At 41.6% G+C, this 18,179-nt stretch overlaps 1 protein-coding gene across 4 annotated transcripts in view; it reads left to right on the forward strand.

The window, feature by feature from the left end:
- Positions 1 to 4,099: 4,099 nt before the first annotated feature.
- The window catches only part of NR6A1 (nuclear receptor subfamily 6, group A, member 1), a 226,092-nt gene continuing 212,012 nt past the window's right edge, over positions 4,100 to 18,179 (forward strand). The window contains exon 1 of one of the 4 annotated variants that reach the window (XM_012639676.1): positions 4,100 to 4,377. In XM_012639676.1, the coding sequence (XP_012495130.1) occupies positions 4,278 to 4,377 (100 nt within the window). In that variant the 5' untranslated portion in view covers positions 4,100 to 4,277. The remainder of the gene's footprint in view (positions 4,378 to 18,179) is intronic. The other 3 variants (XM_012639675.1, XM_012639673.1, XM_012639674.1) reach the window with 3 other exon arrangements.

An 18,179-nucleotide genomic window follows, 5' to 3' on the forward strand; every position in this document is an offset into this window, starting at 1 on the left:
ATGTGTAGAGACTATCTTGAAAGGACACACAATACACTGGTATGGTGGTTATCTTTAAGGAGGGGATCAAGTTGGCAGGAATTGGAGTAAGGAGAATTTTCATTGAATGCTTTCCTGCATCCTGTGGATTTTGTAATCGGTGTCCATTCTATTAAAAAAAAATAGACAGGGCCAGGCGCGGTGGCTCACGCCTGTAATCCTAGCACTCTGGGAGGCCGAGGCGGGTGGATCGTTTGAGCTCAGGAGTTCGAGACCAGCCTGAGCAAGAGCGAGACTCCGTCTCTACTAAAAATAGAAAGAAATTAATTGTGGATAACTAAAAATACATATAGAAAAAATTAGCCGGGCATGGTGGCACATGCCTGGAGTCCCAGCTACTCGGGAGGCTAAGGCAGGAGGATCACTTGAGCCCAGGAGTTTGAGGTTGCTGTGAGCTAGGCTGATGCCACGGCACTCTAGCCCGGGCAACAGAGTGAGATTCTGTCTCAAAAAAAAAATAAAAAATAAAAAAATAGACAAAATGTACTTAAATGAAACCAGGCAGGGGGTCCCTTCCGCAGCCATTTTTCCTGAGTGCAGCCCAGTTCTGACTCTCCAGGTAGGCCATGGAAGAGCAAGGCTGCTGTGTCACCTGGGGAACTCTGCCCCCTGCTGGCCCGTATTACCCTAGGATCTCCTCTGGCTGCCTCTTCACCCTTTTCTCCTGCCCCTCTCTCCATCAGTGGGCTCCAGACACCATAGCTTGTCAGTTCCTCAAATGTGCTAAGCCCTTGAGACCTTTGCACATGCTGTTCCTTCCACCTGACTCTTTCTCTCCACCCAATCTGACTCATTCCTACTCATTTTCCCATCTTATTTTAGTGCTCCTTAACCCAGAACGCCTCCCCGATCACCAGCCCCAACTAGAAGAAGCCCTAACCAACATTCCCATAGCACTTGGAACTTCTAAGGGTGTACTCAGTTGCAGCACTTTTGGGCAAGCAGGGCTGGGGTAACTGAAGCCTCCTGATTTCAAGACTGTTTTTTTTAACCACTAAAGGGGGCAAGAAATGCTTCATCTTTCTCTGCTGCACCGCTTTTTAATAAAAGGATTTGTTTTGTAAAACTTGGGTTCAGTCAAAAGGCCACACTTGAGGACCTAGAAGGCCACATGTGGTCTTAAGGCTGCAGGTTCCCCACCCCTGAAAGGCCCCAGGATGAAGCTCCTATTGCCCTGTGCTTAGCCGTACCCCTGTCAAGTCCTGTCTGTCTGCCTCTGGCTTCAGGACACTTTCCCTCAGATACCCCTTATCCTTAGATACTTCCTTTTTCAGCTCTTCTGTCTTGAGTCCTACAGGTGGTGGGAGTCTTTTGCATCTTTCTGAGCCTGCTCATTTGTAAATTAGGGGGAAAGTACTGACTTCTCAGGAGTGTTGGAAGAAATGCAGAGAAATTAGAATAAAGGCCCCAAAGAAGGTGTTGGACTTAGAGTGGGATCCTACCTTGTAGGACCTACATGGTTAGGGCAGTGGCTGGGGTCCCAGTACAGAATCATTTCCTTTGCTTGTCTCAGTTTTGTGGTATTTGACTATTTCCAGAAGCATTTTCAGAAAGTGGTATCTGGGATTTAGGACCACTCTTTAAACATTATTAATAGGTTCCATTTATTAGGTAAGATCTTATATTAATTGCTTTGCATGCATCAATCATCTAATTCTCATGACATTCCTGCCAGGTAGTAACTATCATTGTTACCCCTCCCCTCTTAGAAGCCAAGACATTGAGGCTCAGAAGTACCACATCCAAGATCAGATGGTTATTAAGCAAAAAAGCCAAGTCTGTTTTTATTCGTTCTTTCACCCAGTCAGCAATTATTTATTGTGTGTCTCCTATGTGCAGGCCCTGAGCTCAACAGTTGGGGTTACAATGATTAGAGTGAGAATAAAGAGATTTGGCTTGCCAGGGTGATCTGGGAAGGCTTTTGAAAGCAAGGGAAAACAGAGCTTGTAGTCTGCTGGAGTTTGAGGAAGAGTCGTTTCCAGGGGCAGAGTGTTTGGCTGAACTCTTCTGCCCAAGCACGAGAGCTGACTTAGAATCTTCATCCACCACTGAAAGTAGGCTGCAGGAGTTTTCTGCGCGGCCACTTAGACCATGACTGGATCTCTAGGGAAGGGGAACTCACTACCTCCAGAGGCCTGTGATAAAAAGGGAAATTCTGGCCCTGGGAAGGCGACATAGTCCTGACATATTTTAGAACTCAGAGCTGAGGGAAATGGCCCAGAGGATCCATCTCCTCTGCCTTCCACGTCTGCCCAAAGCTACAGGCTCTCTCTCCTAGTCACAGGGGCTAGCTCCAGAAGCAATGCTCCCTGTCTTTGGGGGAGCTGCCTGCCTCAGTGGCTCAGGAATGGTAGCGGGGAAGTAATCACAGAGAGATCATTTCTTACAGTCCAAAGAGAGCTCAACAGAGTCATGTGGGAACAGAGAGGGGATCTATTTGTCCCTTAGTGGGAGGTATTAAGGAAGGTGAAGAAATATTTGAACAGGATCATAAACGATGAATAGGTGTTTGGGAGTGGGTTGGATGAAGTCGGCGGCATTCCACCTTGAAGACGCCAAGGGTTCAGGTTCCAGTGTCTGACTGATTGGGGTTGGAATCTCCACCACTCCTGGGTGATTTCATCAGTGTATGATAGGGACAATACTGGAGCAGCTACCCTACAGAGCAGATATGAGGTTTAGAGGACATAGCGTTAACGTAAATCGCTCAGAACAGTGGCCCACACAGCTTAAGGATGAAATACAGGTTAACCAGTGTTGGTAAGGTACAGCCACTCGCGAGTGCAGGGAAGTGTTGTAAAACCTCCTGTGTAGCAGGTGAGGGAAGGGGTCAGACCAGGCAGGGATACGAACGCCAGGATGAGGACTTAAAATTAAGCAAAAATGACACAGAGGAACGATAGGACTTAAAATTAAGCAAAAATGACACAGAGTAACGATAGGATTGGCAGGGCGGGGAGGGCGAAGGAGCGGCCAGTGATGAAGCTGTGGCATAACCTGGCAGAGCAGAGCCGGGCAAAGCACCAGTGCTCTTGTCCTTTGTCTTCAAGCAGGCCAGGTAGGGCTTAGATTCCCGGGCGGCAGCCGCGAAGAGTCCTTCCCTGAGGTGGTCACAGAAGGCGGACACCCTGGTAGGCCCAGTGGTGGCCGCGCGCCACCTGGTGGCTGCGGGAGGTAGGCTCAGCCGGGAGCAGGGGAGACGCTACAAAATACGGGATTTTGCTTCTGGAAAGCTTCGGGAAACTGAGGCCGAGGACGAAGCATTTGGGATCTTCCAATTGGACCCTGCCCCTATTCGAATCAACCCCATTTTACATATAGAGAAACTAAAGAGAGGGGAAGGCGAACAAGGCTGGGTAGGGGGCCACTCTTAAATGGAGGGCTTAAAGACACCTGAAGTCGAGAGCCTGGGGCTTTCTTTAATGGGATCAATGGGCTGGAGCTTAGTTTGCCCATCTGTTCTATGGGCAGGGGGGAAATGAAAGAGGAGGAAGAGAAACTTTGGTCTTTCCCGCCCACCCGGAGGTAAAAGGCTTTAAAGACTACCCCGGAAAGCTGACTTTTATAGATTCCATTTGCATACGAACGCAGTCACCTCGAGTTAAACTCCAGTCCTTTAATCTCGGGTCCAATTTGTCCCGCTGCCGCGGAGGAAGGTCCTCGTGAATACCTCCAAGCCCCGCCTCCCCGGGCCCCGCCCACAGGGCTGGGCTTCGTTGCACGTGCTCACCCGGCTCCTTTGCGAGCCTCCTCCTTGGGAAGACTCATTATTGGGGCGGGGGGATACGAGGAGTCGTAGGGAGTTTCCACCATGGATAAATCACGATAAAAAGAAAGCCCTGAAATAACAATTTATTACATATTTATCAGAAGTCTTACTACGGTTTTTGATATTGGCAGGGCTTAACTTTCTCTTCTCAGGGCTGCTTATCCTTCCTTCCACCCCTTCAGTTGGTGGAGTCCCGCGTGGCCGGCCTCGCGGGGCCGACTCCAATTCCCAGTGTGCCCCGCAGGGCCGTGCGTGGCAGCGGCGCGTGACGTCAGGGGAGGGAGCTGGCCAGTGCTGAGGGGGCGCGGCGCGGAGGGGCGCGGAGCCGGGCGGCTCGGGGCCCAGAGATTGCCGCAGCCGGGAGCCCGCCGGCCCCTGACAGCCCCCTCCCCCCGGCAGACGACGAAGACGACGAGGGCGCGGGTCATGGCGGAGCAGCGAACCCAGCGCGGGCCCTGAGCACCACCGCATGGAGCGGGACGAACGGCCGCCTAGCGGAGGGGGAGGCGGCGGGGGCTCGGCGGGGTTCCTGGAGCCGCCCGCTGCGCTCCCTCCGCCGCCGCGCAATGGTGGGTGAGGGGCCTGCACAGCCCGGGCCACTAAGAACCGGCCTCCTATCCCTCCACCCGGGTTCCCCTTCCTCTCAGCCAACTCTCGCTCTGGGAAGCCGCAGCGGCCCGGCGGCCCCTCAGCGTGGACCTTCACCCCGATCCCCTTCAGCGCAAACCCGTCCTCTCCTCCCTCGTCTCGCTCAGTGTGGACCCTCCCCCTCCTTGCCCGCTCCCCTCAGCGCGGACCCTCCCCCTGCCCGGTTCCCTCGGCACTGAGCTTCATTCCCCCTCCCGCCTGTCCCTTCGTCGCAGGCCTACCCTGCCCCCGTCCCCCCGTCTTCTCAGCACGGAGCCCTCCCTTAACCCCCTGGGTCCCCTGAGCGTGGATCCCCCTCAGCCCTTATTTGAGGGCATCCCTTCCCCGTGGAGTCCCCTCTGCGCAGAGCCCTCCCGTCTCCCACGCGGGTCTCTCATCCCTTCTCAGACGCTCCCTGCTGACCCGACTCCACGCCACCCCGGTACCCCTCAGCTTTCTGGAGTGTTTTCCTTCTCTGCATCCCTGCGCTTCTTCCTTTAATACTTCGAGCCCCCGACCTCCGCCGGGCGGCCACTTCGTTAGCTGTCCCCTCATCGTTTCCTTTTTCGGATCTCTTCATGGCTGCTCCTTCCCCAGCGCCTCACCTTGCCCGACGCCCTGCGCCCTCCTGCCCACCTCCGCTCCTGCTCGGCCCACTCTCTGTTAGCCGACGACTTTCTGGGGGCTCAGGTCTCTAGACCTACCCGGGGCTTGGGAACCTGCCTCTTCCCGGGTTCTGAGGGCCGGTCCCGATCTGCACTTGCCCAGCCTCGGTTCTCCTTTGCCCCTTCCCGACCCCGGACCGCGGGCGCTGAGAATTCCTCACCTGGCCGGGCCCTTCCTGCGGCTCTCCCTCTGCCCCCTCATCCGGGCCGGGTCCTCAGGTTCCTCGGGGCTTACTCTCCCTCTTCCCCCTCGCTCCCTCCCCCGCAGGGTGTTTTATTTGTATCTGTTTGATATTTTCCTACTCGGTGTTTGCCGCGGAATGTTTTTATTGGTAACGTGTAAGGAGCTTTTGTGAGGTCGTAAAAGGTGAACTTTTGAACTTGGAAAGCGCCCTGGAGCAATTAGCGCAGGCGATAGCCCCGGGAGGCCTGCATTACAAAGGGTGCTCGTACCGGCAGGCAAACGCTCCGGCAGCAAACCCGATTTATTTATTTATTTGCCCTGCTTTCCACCTTTCACATCTCATTTCCGAATAAAGGGCAGGCTCTCGGAGATCCGTGCCTCCTCCCCTCTCTGCGCCATAAACTCGCAATTCTCTGAAAGATCTAGGACCGAACAGTGTCTAACAAGTAACAGATTTCAAATTGAATGCGAACACCCGGGACAGTTAGGAGGCACTAAAAATTAATTGCTTCAGCAAGAAGTTTTTCAATCAGGACAGTGACCTGGCAGGTGTGAGGAAAGTAACCTGAAAATAGGTCACTTAGGCGCTCAGCTCTTGAATGAGTAAGTAGCTAGAGAGGGGAGAGATCCTGGGTTGGATCTGTGCCTTTGTACGTTTGGTAACTCATCAAACATTTTGTTAATTCAGTAGATCTGGTGTTTTTACTAAAAGGAAAAATCTGTTTAGGAGAGAGCTTGATTAACTTCACTTGATGTTGATCAAATTGTGATGTGTTTTCAGATCCCCGTTTAGAAAAGATGTGTATGATGTGTGGTGTCGAGGTGGCCAGCCACCCCGAGGGGTGTCGTTGGAGATTAATTTCTGAATGTGAACATATTTGAGATCAATAAAATTCCGTGTCACAAAGGATGAGGCTGGAATCCAGTTAAGGTAGAAGGAGACAGTATAACAGGAACAAAGGATTTCTTTAATACTTTTGACTTTTTAAGCCAGTTTGTGTGGGGATTTGGTTTGGTATTAATTTGTGAGTGTTGTAAATCCTGATCTAAAATTTACCATGCTGATTTTTTTTACCCAAGGCCCAGATCTTATAGCCCATATTAGCGTGTCTATTTCCATAATGCCTTCCTATGCGTGAATACTTGCTGTACCCACCTGTACATATAATGTAGAAGACAGATTTTACTGCAGCTATTATTTTCAGTTCTATTTGAGAATAATATTGTTGTAAGGGAAGCCTAAGAACTGCTTTTGTTATTAATTATTCATTAGTACATTTTAAAGAACTCAGTGGTAATTTTAACTCTTAATCAGATTTCCCATTTGTAGTCTCATTTCCTCAGTTGGTCAGAAGCATTTAAAAAGAATGTTATGGAGCAATGCATTTAGGCTAAGGTGGCTTTAATATTTTACATCAGTCCAAGTTAGTGCTACAAATTTTTTTAACAAATATGTTTTCTTTTTGCTGAAAATACAATGGGAACTTTTGGCAGCTTGATGGGCTTAAAAGAAAATACATGAATCACTAGACTTGTGGGATATTTTATTTTTCATTGTAAAAACTGGCATTGTATACTGTTTTACAATTTATGTTCATTAGCACTGATGAACTTAACATGCTCACAGAAGAATTGCCAAAAAACGAAAAATTTTTTTAAAGTTTGCTTTTGGAATAGTAAGCACATTTTTCTTTTTGCCTCCTGTTTAACATTTTTCTCCAAAAACAAATGAAACTGCTTAAGTTCTAAGCAGGAAAAAAAAAAGAAAAAAATAATTCTCTTGACTTTTTATCCTAGTGACTGATTTCCATTTTGTATAAAATGGAAATATTTGCAAGAGATAGCTATCTAGATAGGAGGTCTTTTGGTCTGTGTCAGGAAGAAATGAACTGGAGGTGGAATTTTAGAAATGTTTTCCTGCCGGAAACGCCATTGGTGCTGAATTTACTGTCCTTTAAATGGTTTTTATTATTCTATCAGAACAGAGTTGCTAGCCTTTTGATGCACCATCACACTTTGAGGAATTCCCTGTGCTGACTGCGCTATTTTCAGTTGTTGCTTGCAGGTTTCCATAACAAACATGAACTCATTTAGTCTTAATAGAGGACTGCTCCCTTTTGGGATTTCAAAGGAAGATGAATGATTTGAGGAAGCATATGTAGAATATTGCATTTGTTCATTTTATTTTAAGAGAATGAGGGAGTAGACTTTTAAATATTTAAAACAAAAGGTTATAAGCCATTATAAGTAATTAAAAGTGTATTTTATATAGTTACACTTTAGAGAAAAAGGGCAGAAGTTCACTAAATACTATGATGCCTTTTGTCCTGCTATAACTATGTCATCCAAATGTTTATTCCTGAAAATAAGTTAGCAAATATTCCCTGTGACAATTTAACTTTTTAGTTTTGTGACTTTAAAAATTAATTGAGTTGCCTCAGAAATTTCTACTTCCATTAAAAAAAGAATAATGTGTGCTGTAGTACTGGTGTTCCTTAGTACATACAGCACAGGTTGTTTTTAGTAGGTTCTGTGACCTCCAAAGAATACTTGAAAGATGACAGTGAACAAATTCACTGGTGATTTTGCCCAGCTGAGGTAGGAGATAACCACATTTCCAATCTCTGATGTACAGTTCACCATTCTTTGAGCATTTCTAATTCATATGATCATGACATGCTTCCTAATCTGCAGTTCATTCTGAAATCTATGGCAAAAGATGTGGTTGTGCGCACGTTAGTATATGAAAGGGAGATAATGAAAAAAATAACGCTAACGGTAAATTTGTCCAAATCATGCATTTCCATATATTCATAATTTCTTGGTTTCTTATCCTCCCCTCCTGCCTTTTCCCTGTGGTTGTGTAGCAAAGGTAGAAAATACTGTAGATTAAAAACCAAATTTTAGGATCCTGGAGGATGGTGGGTAGAAATGCCAGCTGCTACTATAAATTGGTAAAGGAAGTTTCTTACACCACTTCTAGTGCTTGTTGTGGAAGTTGGCTTTAAATTGCTAATGATGCTTGCAAATGTTGGGGCCTGGAGCTAGCTGTGTTAGTTTCATTCTGTAGTATGACACCATCACTTTGTTTTTATAACTGGGTAGATATTTATTGGTTTGTGTTGGAAAAAATTTGGTCTATTAATGAATTGTGTCCAAAGGCAACTTCTGTCTTCAGCATTTCATAAAACCAGGATAGAGTCTTCCACATTAGGAGACTTCATTGTCAGCAAATTCATATAGATCTTGGGGGCCTTGTCAAAATTTTCACTTGGGTTTACTTCTGGTTTGTAGCCAAATTAAATGACACTTCTCTGTTCAGTATTTTTTCCGTGCATATAATCAAGTTGAAAGTTAAATTTGGGAAGATGCCTTTTAAGAGTAAGTTTTACATTGTTGGTCAAAACTTTTAAGACAAAAAAATTACCTTATTTTGTGTGTAAACTAGATTCTAGTCATCTTATATGTGAAAAGGGGTCAGAGTCAGAAAAATCAAAGTTCTGAATCAACACATAAACAAACTTGCATTTCAGCAAAGAATAAAAATCTCCTACAGTTTTAAACAGAAAGTAGCTATCTAATATGCCCACATAAGTAGTGATCTAATACCCAGCTCTTTATAATACTTTGAAAGTATTTCCAAAACCAACAAATTATGAAGGAAAGTGTGTGCATACTTCTGTATTAAAGTCAACCTTTTTTTTAAAAAGGTTTTTCCTGACTCAAGTAATTTCTCAAGGGTTTTTGGATGCCTTTGATTAATAACTAGGGTTCAGAAATAACAATTACTAAAAGTCACAAGAAGGGAGTCTGATATTGAGCAGTTGATTCTTTTTTGGGTATTGAGCTTTTTAGAGCTAAGGTTTCAGACTCAGCTGAGCTTAATCTTAAATTTAAAAAACATCTCTGAATATCACTTTGATATACAGTATTTCTAGAATCAAGCCCAGTCTTTTGTTTATTCCTTTTTTTTTTTTTTTTAACATGGTTTGTCTTTAAGAAAAAGATAGGGGCGTTAGACCATAGGTAGTGGAAAATTAGAAGAAAACCACTGTGAGATGTCTAACCTGCTTCTTTTCAGTGTGGTTTAGAAATAACTACAGGAGAAAAGGGGAGAACTTTATTTGAAAGAATAAAACACTTCCTATATCATTTTATTCTTCATTCTTTATTACCTGCTGTTAAACAGCAGCCTTTGTAGAACAGCTTCTCAAGAAAACAGATTTTTTTCACTGGTTACAATTATTTAAATAAGACTTCACTAGTGTAACCCGGTAATTCTAATTAACAGTGATTTAGTTTGGGAGTGGACCAGGATTTCCTCAGCTGGCTGCTGGGGAGCTGAATTGCTTTTTTCCCCACCCCCAGCTGCACCAGATCTTTTGATCCCCAAGCTACAGTGGATGTCATTTGAGAAAGCAAACTGAAAGAAAATAAGTTGTGAAAATAGCCTACTTTGAAGTAGTACTATCTGCATTTTGGAATTTTGTTCTTAAAAAAAATTACAGGAATAATTGAATTCTCAAATTTTTATCTTGACAGAAGCAACCTGGCCAAACTTTTGTATCTTTAAGTAGAAAATTCCTGCATCTCCTTAAGTAAACATTTGTTTGCTCTAGAATTGTTGGGGGCTGTTTTAATGTTGACAATCACTGTTTCGAAAGAGAATTTATTCTAATTATAAATTCACAGGAGGCATTTAAGTGTTTTGAATTTCTCTAAGAGTGTTTGAGGGACACAAAAGTTAGTCTTTGTGTAATGGAAAAACCTTCATTCAGGATAGTTTGTGTTATATAATAAGCTCAAATAGAGAATCTCAAACTCTTACGTCTTATACTAAACAAACTCTACAATTTGTTAAGAATTAACTTTAAAAAGTATCTTTAAATGTTGAGGTCTTTGGATCTTAATCACACAGTCTAGTCTATACCCTTCAATTTGTTTACACCGGAGAAGCTATTCAAGCATAAACCACAGATGGCAGTAGTAGTATATTTTTCTGTTTTCTGGATTCATTCTTGCCTTTAAGTTGGTGTCAGTTGTATGGGTACTGTTGATAAGTCAGCTGGCAGGTGTAATGTTTCTAAAACCAATTCCCTGGACAGCAATATGTAATGTATTCGGGGAAACAAATCCAGGCATTTGATTTGAAGATAGACTCTGTGGGTGGTTTGAAACAGAATAGTGACTTTATTGTCATTGCCCAAGTGAGAAATTATAAAAAGAATTTGGTAATAGTGATTGAGGGACTGTTAGAGTAATAAGCTATAGCACATTGGAACTGTAATGGTGTTATTGGCCAAAAATGTGTCTAACCTAGATATTTGCTTGAACAACTATTTGCATTGGAAACAATTTATAATTCATTAAAAAATACTCAAGAATCATAATTTTGAGAGAGAACTATACAACTAAATGCCTCAAGTGAAAAAGGTAGATAAGTCTTCCCAGTTTTTTATTTTTATTAGATCTGTGTGTGAAAGCATTCCAGAGGTCTCTGAGTGGGTTCTGCTTGCTCTTCTAGTCCATCATTGTAGTGTCAGAATTTCTATATTCTCTATTTTTTCCTCTAAAATACTGATTGAAAAAAGAGATAATTGATTAATTAAATTTCCTACAATATTTTACCTGTGATGTTTCCTTGAGGCATAATTGTATAGTATAGGACTCGCAACATTTCGGTAATAAATCTATGCCAAAATGAAGGAGAGACTGATTCAGTGAACTGCTCTAACCATATCTAGTTTTCATTTTAAAAACTAATTTTATTTAATTCAAGTGTTCATTTTAATCTTGAAGCTGTATCACCTTGGAAGAATTAAAAATTCAGTCTTGACTAATTTTATTCCTATTCTCTGCTGGATCAGATACAATGTTCTTTTTATTACACTGAACTCTAATTTATGTACCTTAGTTTTTCTGTCACAAAAGAAAAAAAACTAGAGGGTAGGACACTTCTGTGTAGCCTTAAATGCTTTTTATCCTGCTTCTTCATCTCTTGCCTTTTTAAACAAATAATAAAGTAGTACTCAGTTGGATTGTATTTTCTATCATTCATCATTTGTTGATCGTTTCTGGATTATTTTAGACTTGATGTCTTTCCACTTATTGAGCCTTTAAATTTATTCACTGTTGTATCTAAGCCAATGGTTTTCGAAGGGTGGTCTACAGACACCTGGGAGTCCCTAAGACCCTTTCAGGATGTTCTCCAGGTCAAAACTATTTTCAGTATAATTCTTGGATATTACTTGTCTTTTTCACTGTGTTGACATTTGCTCTAATTTTGCAAAAACCATAATGGGTAAAAACTGTTAGTGAAATATCAGAAATCAAGGCATGAAACTGTACTAGTAGTCATTGTATTCTTCACCTCCATGCACTTGTATTTTTTAAAAAAGCCTTTTTCACTTAAGAATGTTGTCCTTGATGAAGCAGTAAAAATGATTAATTTTATTAAATCTTGACCATTGAGTACATGTGTTTTTGATCTTCTTTGTGATGAAATGGTGAGTATACACAAAGCATTTCTGGTGCATACTAAAATAGAATGGTTGTTTTAGGAAAAATGTTTTCATAATTATGTCGTGAGCTGAACTAGCCACTGTTTTTCATGGAACACCACTTTTACTTGAAATAACAATTAAACTATGCTTTATTCAGTCTTGGGTGTTTGGCAGACCATTTTTCTTGAAAATGAACAGTGAGCCTGTCATGTCAAGAAAAACTGACAGTATTTGTTGACAGTGAATAAAATTTGAGCTTTCAAGCAACAATTAGAATTTTTGAAAATTTGTACATGCCACTATAGCTTGACAGTTTCCCTGTACTTAAAGCCTTTTCTGATGAGATGGGTGATAATATTAACAATATGATTTTTGATACCATGTAATGAAATGTGTCAACATTTTGAAGATCTGCATATCTCAGTGATGCAGCATTTCCCAAAAGGTCTATGTATGATACTACAGAAATCATACCTGAGTAAAAGATCTTTTCAAAATGCCAGATTGACCTGTGGATTTTTTTTTTTTTTTTGAGACAGAGTCTCACTGTGTTGCCCAGGCTAGAGTGCCATGGTGTCATCCTAGCTCACAGCAACCTCAAACTCCTGGGCTCAAGCGATCCTCCTGCCTCAGTCTCCCGAGTAACTGGGACTATAGGCATGCATCACCATGCCCGGCTAATTTTTTCTATATATTTTTAGTTGTCCAATTAATTTATTTCTAATTTTAGTAGAGACGGGGTCTTGCTCTTGCTCAGGCTGGTTTCAAACTCCTGAGCTCAAACAATCCGCCGGCCTCGGCCTCCCAGAGAGCTAGGATTACAGGCCTGAGCCACCGCGCCCAGCCGACCTGTGGATTTTAATGTAACAGTACCCATAGTTCATTGATAAGATTTTAGACTCCACACTGAACTAACTGTTAAGAAACCACCACTGAGTTTTAGTATAGTATCAAAGAAAAATATCTACAATTATTTTTAACAGCAAGTACATTTTCCTTTTCCAATTATAAATCTGTGTAAGGCCAGATTTTCTGCCTGTACTTCAAACAAGCAAAAAAAATCACAGCATACTGAATGGAGAAGCAGATAGGAGTTGAGCTGGTAGAATTAAGCAGATATTAAAGACATTAACAGAATTGTAAAACAGTGCCGCTCATCTAATTTTTATATTTTATTGGAATATATAGTTACTTTTCATAAGAATATGTTATTTATATTAACATAGAATGGGGCTGGGCATGGTGGCTCATGCCTGTAATCCCAGTGCTTTGGAAGGCAGAGACAGGAGGATTGCTTGAGGCCAAGAGTTCAAGACCAGCCTGGGAAATATAGTGAGACCCTATCTTTATAAAACATAAAAAAAATATAATTAGCCTGGTGTGGTGGCACACGAATGTAGTCCCAAGGTACTGAGGAGACTGGGGTGGGAGGATTGCTTGAGCCCAGGAGTTTGAGGTTACAGTGAACTATGGTCATGCCACTGCACTCCAGCCTGGTATCAGAAGGAAACTCTGTCTCTTTAAAAAAAAAAAAAAAAATCCTATCTTTTTAAAACTTCTGTCAAGAAGAGCTTGCTTGTTTGCTTTCCTTAGACATGTTTGGCTTTCACTGAGTTGTCTTAGAGTTGTGATTTTGGCAATGCCATTTTGTAGATTGGTTTGCTTTTAACTTGGTTTTCACTGAGGTGGTAATAAAGTCTGTATAGTAGAAGCATCTCCTTCTAAGAATACCCTTTTCTAGTGTGAGTAGCATTTTAGTGTAAGCCAATTACTGTGTTGTTAAAGAGTTAGAAATTTACTCCTTAAGGCAGTTGGTAGGTAGAACTCATTCTATAGTGGGCTTGTTGGCTGAATAAATGTCACTTAACAATAGAGAGTTACTGCATCAGAACTTACGGTGAATCTCTGGTAGGTGATGAAAGATCAGGGAGATATTTGGGCTTCCTTTCTAAGAGCTCTAATTATTTTGATCTCAGAGTTTCATGTAATGTATTTTTAAAAACATTTTTGTGTTCTGTGGGGATTGAGCTGAATTATAAGAAGATACAAGACATTTTTCATTTTAATGCTTGGATTTTATTTCAAGATTCAGATGAAATCTTCAAAGGCATTCTTCAATTGAGTTAAATTGCTTTAATTTACTAAACTTGATAACTGAAACAGATTTGGTTTTTTTTCCTCTTCGTATTCTTACTGTATTCTTGAAATCTAACCTGTCAGGAGACTTCCTCTCTAGCCTTGGAGTCCTTCTCCCAAGATGCTTTTTTTGCAGGATAATAAACCACCTAGGGGAAACCCCCCATTGACATCTATTTAGAGGGCTTTGTGTTTTTGGAAGTGGCAGTAGTAGTCCCATCCTGGGAGGAAGGATTTTGGTTAGATGGTATGAGAGGGAAAGAGCAGGGACTCTGGAGTTTGGCAGAACAAAGATCACAGCCATGTGACTTTGTCACTTGACTTCTTTGAACTTTGGTATTCTTGTTTAATAATGACAGCTAACATTTATGTAGTGCTTATTACATAATATTCTAAGCACCTTATATCTATTAATTTATCCTCATAATCCTATGAGGTAGGTCGATGTTCTGTTATCATCCCATTTTACATATGCGAAAACTGAGACCCACAAGGTTAAGTCCCCATATTTTGCAGTAACAGCATTGATAATTTGTTCACTAGATTTAATCCCCCCTAATATGCTAAAGTTTCTGAAATTTGCTGTAGGGTTATTAGGATTAGAGAACAGGTCTGTAGAGTACCAAGTGTAGTATCTGCCTCAAAGCAGATCCCTGAGAATCCAGGCCATTTATAGATGGTGAGGAGGCTCAGAATTCAACTCCTATTGATTAGAAAGCCAGAAAGATCCAGTCTTAAGAGTTGGAAGTGACTTTTTTTCTCTTGTGTTGGTTTTAATACGAGATTGACTAGAAAACAATTTTGCCAAATCAAGGACAATCCTTGGTAAGCCTAGGAGGTGCTAAGGAATGAAGGGGTTTTTGAGCTACTCAAGACAAGGATACCTTGTCTTATATCTATATCCTAAGCACTGAGAATTGATGTTTCATGAATTTTTTTTTTTTTTTGGAGACAGGATCTTGCTCTGTTGTCTGGGGCAGAGTGCAGTGGTATCATCACAGCTCACTGCAACCTCAAACTCCTGAGCTCAAGTGATCCTCCTGCCTCAGCCTTCCAAGTAGCTGGGACCACAGGCTTGCGATACCACACTTGGCTAAGATTTCTATTTTTTTGTAGAGATGGGGTCTTGTTCAGGCTGGTCTGGAACTCGTGGCCTCAAGCAGTCCTCCGACCTCAGCCTCCCAAAGTGCTAGGATTAGAGGCGTGAGCCACCCATGCCCAGCTAATGTTTCATGAATGTCGAATGAAAGAAGAGCCAGGTCAGAAATGTGAGTCTTGCGTATATCAGAGTCCTTTGCTGCTACTCAGAGAAAGTGTACAAAATGTAAGTGAAGGGATTATGTTTTTGAGCTACTTGAGAAAATTGGGGACGGTATCTAAGTCAAGCAATGTGTTGAAGCTAAATCCAAGGTTTGATGGGCCCTCTTGGAACTAGAATGCAGTTTCTGTTGGAAATGTGATTCTCTTTAAAGTGACTAGATACACCAGATTAAGATGAGATGGCCAGTAAACTAGTGGCTGTTTGCTTGACTGCGTTCGGGAATGCAGCTTAGGAAAAGGTGGCCTTTGTCCCATGTATCTTTTTTTATTTCTGCCATACAAAAGCTGGCTATGTGCAAGAGGGGAGAACCAATCCAAGAAGGTTGATGTGGCCCTTTGAAAATGAAAATGTAGGAGCTAGTTGTCCAAAGTTTGTAAAATGTGGAAGGAAGGTGATTTCCTAGCAAGAGAGAGATAGTGAGAAAGATGTAAAAGAAGGTAGGCAGGCAGTATGGGTTAATAGCAATGTAGTTTGAGTAGGAAAAGACTTCAAAGAGGAGACCAAACACATTGTTTGAGGAGGTATGAGGCCCAGGAAATAGTTTATGTTTAAGTTCTGATTCTAGCTCCCTTTCAAAGGCATGTCTCTATGGGCCCACCTATAAAATGAAGAAACTAAATTATGTAATCCCTGAAGGGATTTTCTAGCTTTATGATGGAATGAATTGGGCAAAATGGGAAGTTGCAATTTAGGAAAGCCCTGCCTAAAGCAAATAGCTGTGGTACTCACAGCCCAGATTCTCCGGGATGATTTTGATTTCAGGTAGTGTTCTGTCATCTCTCTAAGAACATCTACACTTACCAAACTGTTTCGCTGTTTTGGTTTTAGAACACTTGACTGCTTTAAAGTCTTTAAGATCACATAATTTACGTGTAAATTCCATTCTCTGTGTCCACTTTATAGAAATGTTTACAATTAAAGTTCTGATGTTATGATAATTTGTAATGTAAACTTGAAATGTTAAAGTATTACCTTTTTTTTTTTAGCTGACACCTTGATTGCAAAAGTATTTCATTTGTTTTTTTAACTTGATCACTTTTCCTTCCATTTATAATCCCTCCATGCCACTCTTTTTCTTTTGTGTGTACAGTTTCATTTACTGAGTCAAACCCATAGTTAATTTTAGAGTTTTCTCTCATTCCTTGTAAAGAGATTTTTATCTGTAAAATTAAGCATTGAAAGGAGTTCTATCTTCTTAAGATTAAATGTCCTGCATTTGAGTAGATTCTTTAAGGAAAATTGCAAAACAGAAGGGAAACCTCCTTAAATGCTGCTAGTCTGTAAAAAGGGAACCCAGCAGGAAAGGGGCGGCAGTGCATGGGGGAGGGGTGAAGTGGGGAGTGTGGCAGGGGAGCTGCAGTTGAAATATTCATCAATCATTTTACTGGCACCAGGAAACCAATCAGCCTTTTAGAGGGGAGAACTTAATCAATCACCTAATGTGGGAAAATACAATTGCTTTCCCACAAAAAAAAAAAAATTCCCTTTCTTGTTGACAGATCAAATCTGAAAGATAGTTGGGCTGGCTGGGATTCAAAACCGACTGACTGCAAGGAGTTACTGAAAGTACTACTGTGATGAGGTGAATTTAACATTTGAAGAAAAAATTTCCTGTTTACTGTGAGCCTTTTGAAAATATTTTTTTAAAAAGTTTGCTTTTCATACAGTGTGCTCATTGATAACATTTATGGGCAATACCAAGTGTGTAAAATACTCCAAATTTGTTCGCTGAAGCTAGTTTCAGGAGCGTAGATGGGACGGATTCAAGGCTGGAGAATACCCAGTGTTTTAGATGCCTTGTTTGGAAAGCAACGTTAGAGCATTGTCTAAGGGACCTATCCTGGGAAACACTGTTGAAAGTGCTTGCATATAAATAAAGCAGGAGGGATTTAGCCACATCTTGTATTTAGGATTTAAATGGTTGTGATTTCTTGAGTGTCTGTGCTTGAATTGCCTGTGGCCCTTAGGTTCTTAGGTATGAGCTGCTTACCAATCCAATGTTTTTAAAATTAAAAGTGCATAGTCACTGTATAGAATATGGAAAATGAAGAAAAAAAGACCTATAATCCTACCTCTAAGCAACTTTCATTAACATAGTCTTCTAGACTTCCAAGCCTGGTTTTTAGCTTGTTTTTGTGATTATATGGTATGTACTATTATGTTTTCTTCTTTGTGTTTAATTTTAAGCTTTTTTTCTCCCGTCATAAATTTTACTCATTCAACATAAATTTATTTAAAGCTTTTGATAGCACACCATCTTGTGCTTTCTTTTATCTTGGGTTATTTTTTGGAGAAATTTTTAGAAGTATGTATCTATGTCAATGTACCCTCACCAACAACCAGTTTAATTTACACTGAATAATCTTGGATATTAACATTTAGGGCTGTCAGCAGTACCTTTTTTTTTTTTTTTTAATGAATGCCTGGTGCTTGAGATAGATTTGAGACACTGAGGTAGGCTATTTGCTTTGGCCTAATTTTTTTGAGAGAGAAAGTCATTCCCAATATGTCTTATTTCTGAATGTTTTAGTTTCTGGCACCAAAATGTTGCCTACCACTCCAGTATCTCCATCCAGCCTGCTCAGAGCAGTGCTTAGGGTCCCTTCTGAGACTGCCTTCTTTTTCTTATAGATTATGGGTGAATGGGTAGCAAAGATACTCTGGAGCCTTCTCTGGTTGCCTCTAAAAATCTCAGGAAGACGGATTGATGTGTATGTGTCTTCTAATATATAATTATATCATCTTCCTCAAAAGTCTTTAATATATCTTAAGACCTACAACTGAGTGTGGTTAGAAATTAGGTACATGGAGAGAGAATTTAAAGTTGCATTCCTTTAGAAATCTGCATAATCTGCATGAATTCCTCAGTGGCTAGTTTCTATCCTGATCCTGTATGTTTGATGGTGAAAGGACCTAAATAAATCTTATGCTAATT

Source organism: Propithecus coquereli, unplaced genomic scaffold (genome assembly GCF_000956105.1).
Source record: "Propithecus coquereli isolate 6110/MARCELLA unplaced genomic scaffold, Pcoq_1.0 Scaffold142, whole genome shotgun sequence".
Taxonomy (NCBI): Eukaryota; Metazoa; Chordata; class Mammalia; order Primates; family Indriidae; genus Propithecus; species Propithecus coquereli.